Source organism: Polyodon spathula, chromosome 21, assembly GCF_017654505.1.
Source record: "Polyodon spathula isolate WHYD16114869_AA chromosome 21, ASM1765450v1, whole genome shotgun sequence".
NCBI classification, from domain to species: Eukaryota; Metazoa; Chordata; class Actinopteri; order Acipenseriformes; family Polyodontidae; genus Polyodon; species Polyodon spathula.
This window is the reverse complement of record NC_054554.1, coordinates 27,467,379-27,479,776: the sequence shown is the minus strand read 5'-3', so window position 1 is coordinate 27,479,776 and position 12,398 is coordinate 27,467,379. Positions and strand designations below refer to the sequence as shown.

Below are 12,398 nucleotides of genomic sequence, written 5' to 3'. Positions count from 1 at the left end.
CGACAACACGCAGGTTTATTTCAATTTTTGAAGGCTCTTCTCCTCCTTGCTCATATATTCCATATATAAGCTTGTGTCACCATGTGCAGGGCAATGCTGAAGGCTTACAAGCCCATGGTAAAGCCCTGCTCTCATCCTGTCTGATAGAAGCTCATGAATGACTCTGAGCTCCACTCCTCTTCACTCTCCCAGCCTCCTCTCAGACAGAGGACGGAGGTAGATCCATGTACACCACCTACAGCTTCCCATGCTAAGTAGCAGGGGTTCGAAGTTCAGGTCTTGGCAAAAGACATAAATGTAAAGATTTAGATGTTTTTTACACAGAACTATTCCCCAGTTACTTTTCCCAAGCGGAAAGCACTACACACATTGTGGCTGTGCAGAGCCAAGGTTTTGTATATTAAACTTGTTCAGTGTTTTACAGGAAAAAAAGTACCCTAGAGTGACTTATTGAATAGACTCAGCATCTGATACTGAAAATGAAATATAAATGGCCATAGATATCTGGAGAGCACTGCTGGAATTCTCAGGACAGATGGATACCTGGCAGGTTCCCCCTCTTAATCCAGATCAGCACGCAGGAAGGAGGACAAGGAAACTTGAAGTGTAACCCTTTATCATGTCATGACAGAATGTCAAGAGCAATCAGGATATAATATAAAATAAAGAAAATCGCACACTTTCCAGCAACATTATTCCAATCCTAATCATAAAAGCTGCACTTTACTGTAAAGGGGTACCAAACCGTGCAATATTAAAAAGATAAGTTTGAAGAGGCTGTTCTGCAAATTTCTCAGTCGACCATCTGCCCACTCAATTTAAATCTCAGATTTGGATAACAACCTCCAATAAGAACTCAAGCAATCCCCTTTAAATCTAATGAATTAGGCCGTGCATGTGCACAGTTATCATACACATCCATAATCCGAGGAAAGCCTCTGATGCGGTTGCAATTGTGAGTAAGCACACATTATACTGTATGTGCCCATGATAATCAATGTGGAGAATTTACCGCTGCAGCAGCACAGCATAACTGTCTGTTATTGCAAGCCTGCCAACAGTGCAATTAACTTCATGCTAAAAGGCATGTCTCAGGACCTCTGTTAACAAGATGCAGTAAATAGAATTGGGTCTTTAAATTAAAAAAACGCCTATTACAGCAAAGATAGACCCATTTGGAGGAGAGTCACTACATAAATGAACAGTGCAGGTGCATTTGCAGTACTGCAGAGTTAGAAAACAGCAGGAATACAGAATTATTGTTGTTATTATTATAATAAATAAATTCATTGCAGTTATGTATTATGTTCCAATATGTGTGTTCCTGCAGCACTGCTATTCTATTCGGCTATAGGATTCTAAAACAGTAATCTATAAATCAAATACAAAACAATGTTCATCTTCAGGGAATTCCTGTACATCGCAGTTTCATTTCCACCTGAATTACAATTCTACCCGGGGGAATTAAAATCACTGTGTGGGAAACACATTGGAAATCTTCGTCTTAATGCTCGTCTGCTGCAACGTAACTCTTTTGTACGTGGATGACACCTTCTGTCTTATAAAATGTAACAACTTCATTAACAAACCTAATCATTCGACTCCCTGCTTCAATAAATTGGATATTAATTTGCCTATGAATAGGACTAGCGCTGGCAAACCTCCAGCTACAGAAGTGGCTCCTGCAGTGAGCAGCAGCACCACATAAGCACATTTATTAAGTGTCTCTCTGCAAACTGCTTCCAGGGTTTCAGCCTCTTCTGGTTACAGCTGCAAGGTCAAGGTCATTGTTAAATATAAATGCTTGGGTGCAGGTAGAAGGAATAGCTCAAGCTACACCCCTCCAAGAATAGACAGTTTTGCCCCAAGATGATTTTCCTTTATCCCTCTGAGTCTCTTTGGAAAGTCTATTTCTTTCAGACTGCCTAATACATTTGTAGGGATTCATATATTCATGTGACCATAATCCCCATACCTGGCAAGCCCAGATTAAAATACAGGTGGATAGCCACAACACCAGGGGTTATCAAAACACCTGAGCCTACAATACAACCTCATTACAGGATGGCCGTAGGGACTCTAATCTCTTCATGGAGTACCTGAACACAGCAGGCACACGCCAGCATGTCCTAGTACTGCAGCATTCACTGTGCAGTCCCACAGATATTCTGTTCAGTACTAAGGAAAACCACTTCAAGAACAAGAGGCGGTTTAGGAGAACAAACAAATAGATAACAAATAGTGAATAAATGATGAGCCAGAAAGTAAGCAATCTGGACAGACTGATGATGGGGCTGCTGCATTGCGAGTAATGGAGGTGTGGTGATCCACAGAGCTGTGAAATGGGAGGCAGAAGCAGCTGGAGAGCCCCGTACTCAACACAACAAGCTGACAGACAGCCTCTAAAGCAAGGCGTGCATCACACAGAGACCTGCCTTCTTCAGGGGGACAAACTGCTTGGGAGACTGGAGGAAGAAGGGGCCAAATAGGGGTGTGGGAAATACTGTAGGTAATGGTTCCTCTAAACCTGGGATGGTTGAGAACTATATGGGACACTGTTTCAGTCAGATTTACTGCAGAGTAGTGCTCTTTAGTTTGACAACCTTCAATTCATAAGAGCAATAATACCCGTGAAAAAAATGTCCCTGCTTGGCTTGGCATACTGGTTTGGCTTGCATACACACAAGTCCCTACCTGCATATCCTTGTCCCCATATTTCTGTGGGTTCTTGCTGCCCTGACTCTTCCTGCGTAGTTTCTTCAGCTCAGCTTGACACTTCTCCAGGGACTCATTCTTGCTCTTGTGTTCCATCTGGTACTTCTTCAGAGCGGCCTGTGAGGGGAGACAGGGTGACAGACAGTCAAACAGGAATGAAAACAGGACAATGACTGTGGGCAAACTCTCATTAAGTAGATTTGAATTGCCAGTTCTCACGCAATAACTAAGAAATGCACATGTATCAAAAAAAAAAAAAAAAAAAAAGAAAAAGAAAAAACTGCCATTGAAATAGGGGCTAGGAAACAAGATGTACAGCAAGAAAAAGCTACAGGTAAGTGGATATTTCTGTAAAAATTAAGAAAAAAAAAAAATTAGGTCACTGAATAAAGTTTAATAGATCCAACAGGAATCCAATTCACCGAGGGCTAGAGTTAATATAGAGCACATCAGCTCAATGTCAGTTCCAGAAATGTAATTACTTGAATATGGACAAAAAAAATGAATATGATTTTTTTGAATGAATATTAGAATATATGCCTAGAGAAAGATACAAATCTGTCCTTAGGGCCTTTACAGCACAGATATTTATTTTATTTTTTTTGCTTGTGATAAAACAAACCAACTGTCTGTCTGCCTGAGTAAATCACAGGGCGAGGGACAGTGGCAGAGACAGTGACACGGAAGCCCTCTGTCTGTCTGTCTAACCATTCACTGGGCAGGCTCAGTACACGAACGGATTCATTACTTATGAATGACAATGGAGGGCATCAGTCTCCTCTGCTGTCAAATCCAAAGGTTACAAAGATGAATAGTCTTCGTTTTTTTGAGTGTTTTAAATACCGGTAAGTTAATAAGTGTCAGGTGCCTCTTTTTTGCATAAAATATGTTGTTTCAGACAATTAGGTGCTGCCAGAGTCACTCAGCTTTGCATCCCAGTTCTCTCACCCTCTAACCACACAAGACGGCATCTCTTACAAAAAAAACTAATCCGACAGACAGCATATGGGTCCCTGAACTAGTCTTAATAAACTGTGACCCAGCGGCTAAGCTAGTATTGCTCACCTGAGCCTCCAGCACGATGGAATAAATGTACTCAAACACTGCGGCTCATTTTTCAAAAACCAATCAACTTTCCCTGCAGCTCACAAACACACAAGGAAGGCACCTGCGTAGGCCACACACAGAATTGCATTTGCACATCTGTCAAGTGTCTAAGTCTGACAGACAATTGATCAAGTGCTCATTATAGCCAGAACTTTACAGTACGAGTTGTACTTCAGCTGAAAGAACTTGTAAGTCATGCATTTCAAAAACAAGTCCTTAAAAATCAAAAAGGCAGGGTGGAAGATGCCTGCCTCCTAGAGAAACAGTTTCAAAAGACTGACCTTTCCTCATCTCTCTTCAGTCTTTCACACACACACACACAACCCAGCATTAGCCAGGGTCATTAAACTTTCCTGTGGCTAGCTTATCACAGGTTTTTCTTGGCTGCACAGTAAATTAGTCTTTTCTTCCACGCTCCCCTGCAGCACTCTGTGACAGGACAGAGAACTCCACAGACTGCTGCAGTGACAGGGAAAGGTGCGGATCAATAGAACCAGATAACGCATGTGACAATAACAAAACCCCTCATCAATCAAGAGATTTCAATGGGAAGCCTTATCCTGCCCAGTGACCACTTCTCACAGGCGGTTGTAGACAGACAGCCTCAGTTAGGTCCACTGATGACCTTGGTTTCAGGTCATGGGTTGCCCATGGACTAGCCAGGTATAATGACTGGTCAATGGTCACAACAGCAGGGGAGGCAGGAGCGGTATTATGATGGAAGTGTAGCTGGACTCACACTCAAGTATCTGGCATCCAGCTCCACCTTCTTCTCCAGCTCTGTCAGCAGCTCATTGTGAAAGGACTTTAGCTGGAATACAGAGAGGAAGGGGTTAAGTTCGAGGTGCACTACGCAGCAAGAAAAACTGCCTCAGCAAAAAATTTAAAAAAAAAATTTTAATCCTGTTAATCTCCCCCTGAAGCAGCATTCATTTATTCTGACATTTGATTCCCCCCCCACCACCACCACCATTGTTCAATTTTAAAAGAAAACTGCAAAAGTCACTAGGCAATTCGGTACCTTTCCAGTTCTATATTTTGGGGTTTGGCAATTCGAACATTAAAACCAAGCCTTATCTGATCACATTTAACAAATTCACATCTAAAATATACTCTATAGAGTACTCTATATACAGTACTCTGCGGCAGCACAGTGGTGAAAAGTCTGGTTCTCACTGGGGTACCAGGACAGCCGAAATCCATGTTTTTTTTCGAGCTGGTCTGCTGCATCATTGTTTCAGACAGAAACGTGCACAGGACACCCAGCCCCTCCTGTCCATGGACGGAGGAAAAGACTTTCTTGTTCATCATCATAATTCCTGTATAGAATCTTACAAACAGTGCCCAGCCTGCAGAAGTAAGGAGTTGTTTATAGATGAGCTTCATTTCCTAGAATTACAGGAACCTTACCCAACACCATTTTGTCGATGCTTATTTGAGAAAACCATAGATCAGAAGTAGATTTTGTTTCAAGACATATTTACACAGAGAGACAGGCACACGCACATAACATTTTCGATACAACATTGTTATGTACATATGGAAAGCAGGGGGGTGGACACCTACCATGTCTTCCAGCTGCATCTGAATCTGCCGGTGTACTTCTGCCATCTGAAACAACACATCCCCTGCAAAAAAGAAAGAGAGAAAGAAAGAAAAGAGACTGCATTAAAAACAGCCGGCTCTGTGAAGTCACACTGTGCAAGAACATGCAGCCAACAAACATGGAGGACAGGCGACAGGAAGCCAGAATGAACGGGATGGTGAGCAAGTCATGACAGATTAACAATAACACAACAAAAATATCAAACAGAATGGGGGAACGTAAAATCAGTAAATAAAATCAATAAAAAAAGGTGCTTTTTTTTTTTTTTTTTTAATTACTCAAGCATAGTAGTTCGGATATCATAATCAATTACAGTTTTAAAAAGGTTTTAATTTATAAATTAAAATTTATATTTTTGTCTTTTTTTTATTTTTTTCTCGTTTTGAGTTTGTATTCTCTCTTTTGTTTTGGTTTGCCTCCCATGCAGCAGGGGGGGGGGGGGGGGGGGGGGGGGGGGGGCGGGGGGCAGGGGGGCGGGGGGGGGGGGGGGGGGGGGGGCGGGGGGGGGCGGAGCGGGGGGGGGGGGGGGGGGGGGAGTGGGCGGGGGGGTAGAGAAATTATGGATCATGCTGCCTCTTCTGAATATGCAATGCATTGTAAAAAAAGGAACAAAAAGATCTAGATTGAGCAAAGAACAGAAGTAAAAAGATCTCGAGACAGTGAGAAGAGCTACCTGGGAATAACGAGACACACAGAGAGGTTTCCTCGACACAGTCAAACCCCTTTAATGAGAACCAGAGGGGGCCTGTCTGTTGGGGACTCTAAAATTTAAAAAAAAAAAAAAAAAAAAAAAAAAAAAAACCACACAACAGTGGATACAACAGGGGCTTCCTCCACTAAACACTGGGGTAGCCGTGAACAAACAGTGCTCAGTAATCAGTGTGGCCCAGTGGTTAGAGCAGAGGGACTGGGAGGAACAAAGCACGGCCTAGTAGTGAGCCAAAGTACTGGGAGGGATGCGGTGTGGCCTAGTTGTTAGAGCCGAGAGACAGAGGGAAGCAGTTTGGCTTTGTTAGAGTTAGGGAGGCAGTGTGGCCTAGTGGTTTGTGTTGAAGGACTGGGAGCAAAACGAGTGTGGCTTAGGGGCTGGTTCAAGACAAGGGACTGGTAGTTGAAAATAAAAGGTATTTTTTAAATTAGTCATCTAAAGTGAATTGAGAAACTGCTTTAAAAAAAGGGGTCGACACCTTGTCTCCCTTGGGGAAGGTGAGCATAAACCCAAGAAGAAATTATAATTAAATCACAGGGGACCAGGACCTGAACTGCTGAGGGCAACTACAGAGTTTTGTATAGGTTCAATGAGAGATCTTTCCTTGCACACAGCATGGGGAGAAGTCATTGTTCACCATTTAGCTTGTCCTGTCAGAGTCCTTACTAATGAGGTTTGACCGGGTTTCAATCCATTAAAACACCACGTAAATGCAAACTATTACACATAGATGGGATTTTGTTTCAGTAGAGAAAATTGCTAGCTGCACACACTGTAGACTTTACCCACATTAGTTTGCACTGGGGTTAGTGCCAACAATAACAACATCCTAGTGGAGAAAGAACTGGCCATTAAAAAAAACAAAAGGTTAGTAGGGCTATTCTGTTAATGTTATGCTTGTTGCATTGGGTAGGTCAACCAATTCAGATTACTGGATGAAAATAAGACTCTTACTACATAGCAGTTTCACCCATTCCAAGTTCTACCATTAGCTTGATTAGCCAAAATGTACAAGTAACAAGCTCAGGTGTGTCTTATTAAACTCATAGTTAAACCAGGAATGTATCAAACTGCTATGCTATGAGTTTTTCTGTATTTTCATCCCTACAGAACCTTGTTCACACAATAGCCCTGCAAGGTACAAGCATCACTACAGTCGTTGCACTGCAGTTAGTATTTTAAAAGAGTTAGTGGCTTCAAATTACATTTTTGTTTGGCACTGTGCAGTCTGTAGTAGTTTGATAGGCTCTGGTTTTAGGGACAGACAGCAGCCAATATCCCTACTATCGCTAGATGGGTCCCTCCAGGTTTTTAAAAAAAAAACAAAAAAACTTGCCACTTGTAAACATGAAAGAAGAAACAAACACACCAAGTCGATTCCCAGTTCAGGCATGCATTTAAAAAGTGGGAACAACTTGAACAACTTCTCTAAGTATTGTGTGGAAATCCTTCAAAATGGAGGTGCTCTGGGTGCAGGTCCAGAAAAAAAAAAAAAGAAAAAACCTGCAAAGCTGGAAGGCACAATATATTAACACCATTCTGACCCCACGCTGTGATAGATGGAATAGACAGCAGCAGGATACATGTAGGCTGGGCAAATACAAACATGTGTTAAAGGAAAAACAATCTTCCCCTTTAACTCTATTGAGATTACTGTACAGAGTGCACAGAGGTTATATACTGTGATTGTTCAAAGTCATAAAAGCATTAAAACCACACAAAGCACCTCCTAGAGCGATATTCCTACAGCACAGCCTGACAGAAACAACTGCTGTAGCAGGGTAAAACAACTGGCTAGATTATTGGAATAGTTGCAAATGCGTGTCATTATATGGGATACACGTGCCGTCAGCATGTCTCCAGAATGGCCCAGTTGGGGTGGGTTGGGTTTGCTAGCCCAGTTTCTCCTGTTATTGTGGACTAGAGCAGAGGGAGCAAGCTGATTTCCCTTGGTGATTTAAAGAGGCGCTCCATTAAGCAGCACTCCAGCGATCGCCCAAGGGCTGCGTAAACCGCTTTTTAAAAGGGATTACAGCTTTTCTAATCGATATAGCCAAACAAACAAATATAACTGCAGCGGGCCAGTTCACACAGGAGAATCGTCCCTGAACATCAGACTTTCCAAGAAGTTTAGTCTGTTTGTGGACAGTTTTTTTTCAGTCTAAACAGAGCTTGATGAAGTTGCTGTTAAAACGACAGGCAACACCTTGTAAAAATTGAGAAATAAGGTAAGATTCGCAGCCAATGAACTCCTACCACACAGAGGGAGGCTAGTCAGCTTTGCATGTGATCACCTGATCATATATTCTCTCTCTCCTTGGCAAAAAAGGAGAGGATTAGACAGGAGTCTGCACTCTGCCTCAAACCACAATGACGCTAAGAATAATAATAAACTACTGACCCACTTCCTACCTGCAGGTTTGATCACACATTACATTATCACATCTTTACCTGGGAGGTTTCGGTCACCATCTGACGAGCAGTGAGGCTACCAGGGTTGGAGTCGTTTCCTCTTTTTCAATTCCGATTCCTTTTTAAAATCAATTCTCATTCCCTTTTAATCAACACACCATTGATCAAAATTGCAATTAGCAGTGCTCTGCTAAAAACAAGCTTCTTATAGTGGCAGCAAATAATTTCAATTGAGGTCACCGTTAGACAGTTCAATTGGCTTCAGATGAAAGCAGTTGAACAATCAAAACATTAATGTCTCTAAAAGACCCCGAACCCGAGCGCTGCAATTCTTGCTCATTTCATTTTTCTTTTTGTTTATTTTTTTAATATATATTAAAAGGGATAAACAAACATTACTAAAACAGGTATAACCGTGGCATTAAGCACCTCAAATAAAAAGACAATGGATCAGGTTTAACCGCTAGGCAGGTAGGAGCTGTGAGAAGACCATTCATCCTGAAAATGAGTTTGTGTTCCTAGAGCAGTGAGACATGTCATACAGCCTGGACCAACACTGGTCTCCCGTCAGCAGTGAGATATAGAGCTGCAATCAGAGCAATACCCTACCGACCAAAACAATCATCTCAATTATTTACAGATTCAAGAAATGAAGAACGCAATTGATAATCCTGATTAGGCAAAGCCAGGGGGTTAATACGCATGGCTATGAGATTGCTTTTATGCAATTGGTGTGAATCCATGGAGACACACTGAGATTACAAATCAGCAGTCAGCAGGCCTTAACTCCTTTGTGTACTAGAAGTATAGTTGTCTGCATTGCAGAGACAGTGAGGCCTAGAGGGGGTCAGATGAAGGGAGTTAGGGATGCTGTTATGAGGTATAGAAGGGTAGAGGTTGAGAGTCGGTTATTCTGGAACCGAGTTAGAGACTGAAAGTACAGGAATTCCGAAGGGATGATTCCGTGGAAAATGAGGTAACATTCCCTCGGAACAGGCTTGCAGGAACCTGTGAGCAGAGCAATTGTGCCAGTGGCATCAGAACATCCGCTTTGAATTTAAACCACATGCCGTTATCTTTGCGTTCAGCAGACTCTTGTATTGTACTCATCCCCTTTCAGCAGGAAACAAAATGCAACGAGAAGTATCCAAGCTTTCTCTTCAAACATCAAATGGACTATTTAAACAAATTAGCGACATGTTTAATCACACATACCTCCCTAAAATAACCAGAAAACGCATCGACTACTGTATTATAAAAATGTGCGTATGTTCAATAGCCAATTGGAACAATAAGCACGTGCGATGCTACATTTAGTCAAACTGTTCTTCACAAGTGTATCCAATCATGATCTAGCCTGAGAATAGTGGACAGGTGTGATAAAGAATGCACCTACAAACTGATACAACTTTCACTAGCCCATGCAGTCACAAGCCAGAGTTCATCAAGGTTTCACAGGCTGATTAGCACCAACTGTGGACTACCCTACCTATGGTAACATTAGGTAGTCCATGATCAGTGCAAACCTGGGTGTGTGAAGCCAGCCACTTTGGTTTAATACCACCAGATATTGTTGAATTACAATTTGATGACCCGTTCACCAAAGTTATATGTAGGCATGACACTGGGAAGGCACCAGTTTCCCTGTGTACCTCACTGTATGCACCCTCATGATGACGATCAGAAAACGATGAAGACTATGCAGACACCTGCTTTGCAGCTGGTTTAATGGCTTTAATTCTGTTATCTCCTTTATTTTTAGTTCTCTCTTTTTTGTGACTGGTGTTCTCTTCCCTGCTTGTAAAGCAAAGTCAGGCTCTTGTTGGAGTGTGGTGGCATCAGTGAATTACCAAGAGCCGGTGTGCGTAGGCTGGGGAAATGATCTCCATGCAGTCACTACAGCTGTCACAAATATAATAAATAAATAAAAATAAAGGTTGGCACCAGAAGAGCTTTCTTTAATTTTATTTCCCCAAAGGTACAGTAAGGGTCTACCGAATGATTTTCCCTTTATAGAAGAGAGTGAAGGGGAAAGCCCAACCAGGACACGGACTAAATAATACCAGCCAACATGGGAGAAATGAAAAAGAGCCTGAGCACTTTGTACAAAAGTTAATATTCCCTTTAAGGTATTTAACAGATATTAAGCAGATAAATGCATGTACCGTTACTTGAGAATACAGTGCTACCCACTACACTCGCCTCAGAATCTCGGCTAGGGTATCACACACTTCAAGGGTATGTAAAAGAAACGTGTGCTGTAAATGCTATAACAAGAATTTCAATGTCATCAGGTAAACTGCGGCAAAGACTTGATTCTGTTTCTTTTTGGTACTTCTAAATATCATTGAACTGTGCGCTCAGAATGATACATTATGTTTAATGCCAGCCTTATAGGAAATCTGATTATAAGCTTGACCAGTGGCTTCTTGGATGCAGGGGGTAAAGGGCACTCAAGACGGTCAAAACGGTTCAGGGTGTGGGATACCTACAGCTGTCACCGACTCACCTACCCAGTCTAGTTATAACCTTATATAATAAACACAAAGCACATTAATAAAAACAAAGCACATACTGCAAGAATGCTTCAGAACAAAATGTGTTACTTTACAGGAATTCTACCACTTTTCCTTTCCATATGAAAAGTATAATTTGTTTTTAGAAATGATTCTATAGAACTTGTTATATAAGCACAGTAGTGACACCATAAAACCGTCAGCAGGAGTTACTACAGTATGGAAGAGGGATAATTATCAGAAACATAGATCTAGGGCACAAAGCCTGTGTGGGTGAGTGCATGTGTGGAGAGAGGGGGAGGCTCCAGGCAGGAAGAAGGGAAGCTAACTCGGATCTTCACAGTATCCTTATTAAAAGTTCCTGTTTGTTGGGGGTGTTGTGTGTGTGGGGGGGGGGGGGGGGGTCATTTTGCAGGTGGGGTTGCTGCCAGAGTTCTGTAATGATCCAGAGCAGGAGCTAGCAATTCTTCACAGGGATCTCAGCTGTCAGCAACAACAATATCTGCAAATACACAAGGGCTTTATTTGTAACAGTTTCTTATTAAGTGGGCTGATGCCTGCATAACGGCATGCCTTTGATCTATTTTAAAATTGCGGAGAATAGGGATTCGTGTCTAATACCAACTTGCCCACTCTCTCCTACTCCTACTGGGGGTGGAGCTGTGCGGGGGTGTGGACTGGTGGAGCAGAGGAGCAACACAGAAACTAATTAGGCTTTCCAAAAAATATAGCGCTACACATCCCCATGTGCTGCTACAACTGTTTAAAGAATGTACCTGTCATTTTTCTTGACACTGTTAACATCCTGACTACTTTTTACACATATAACTTTAAAAGTGTTTCAAAGCTCTTTTCAAAATGTCCGCTCTAGTGCACTGGGGTTTGAGATCTGTCCTCTAAAATCACTGCACGAAGAGCAATATATATCAGCAGTATATTTTGAAAGGAAAACTCCCAAGTGGAAAAAACATCTTTCTGTTCTAATTAGATAGTGTGCCTAGGATTGCAGCCAGATCAGGAGCGTGAGGAAACTGCAGGTAACAGGAAACTGCAGGAATTTAAAAATGCTAATGCTGATAAGATGCAAGTCATGGTTACCATTAAAACAGACACATTACTTTTCAATGACACTGAAATGACACCGATGATTAATGCATCTACATAGCAAGAATGCATCCAGACAGGAAAATTGTGAGTTCAGGCTTTTTACAGAGAAATGCAAAATGAGTCCTGCAGGGGGTAATCTGGGGACTGACTGGTACAGATTATTTATTAAGGATTCCACAAGCTGCCTATTGAAAAGCCATTCCTTTTGTTTTAATTAGATGCCAGC

General features: G+C 42.0%; 1 protein-coding gene across 15 annotated transcripts in view; it reads right to left on the bottom strand.

Moving 5' to 3' along the window:
* LOC121296290 (brain-specific angiogenesis inhibitor 1-associated protein 2-like) overlaps positions 1 to 12,398 on the bottom strand; it is a 48,361-nt gene that overhangs the window by 18,591 nt on the left and 17,372 nt on the right. For 10 of the 15 annotated variants that reach the window (XM_041221666.1, XM_041221667.1, XM_041221668.1 and 7 more), the window contains 4 exons: positions 5,995 to 6,006; positions 5,389 to 5,450; positions 4,562 to 4,633; positions 2,695 to 2,832 (listed from right to left, as the gene is read on the bottom strand). In XM_041221666.1, coding sequence (XP_041077600.1) covers positions 2,695 to 2,832; positions 4,562 to 4,633; positions 5,389 to 5,450; positions 5,995 to 6,006 — 284 coding nt within the window. Of the gene's footprint in view, positions 1 to 2,694; positions 2,833 to 4,561; positions 4,634 to 5,388; positions 5,451 to 5,994; positions 6,007 to 6,101; positions 6,176 to 12,398 lie in introns of those variants that run through there. The other 5 variants (XM_041221661.1, XM_041221674.1, XM_041221664.1 and 2 more) reach the window with 2 other exon arrangements.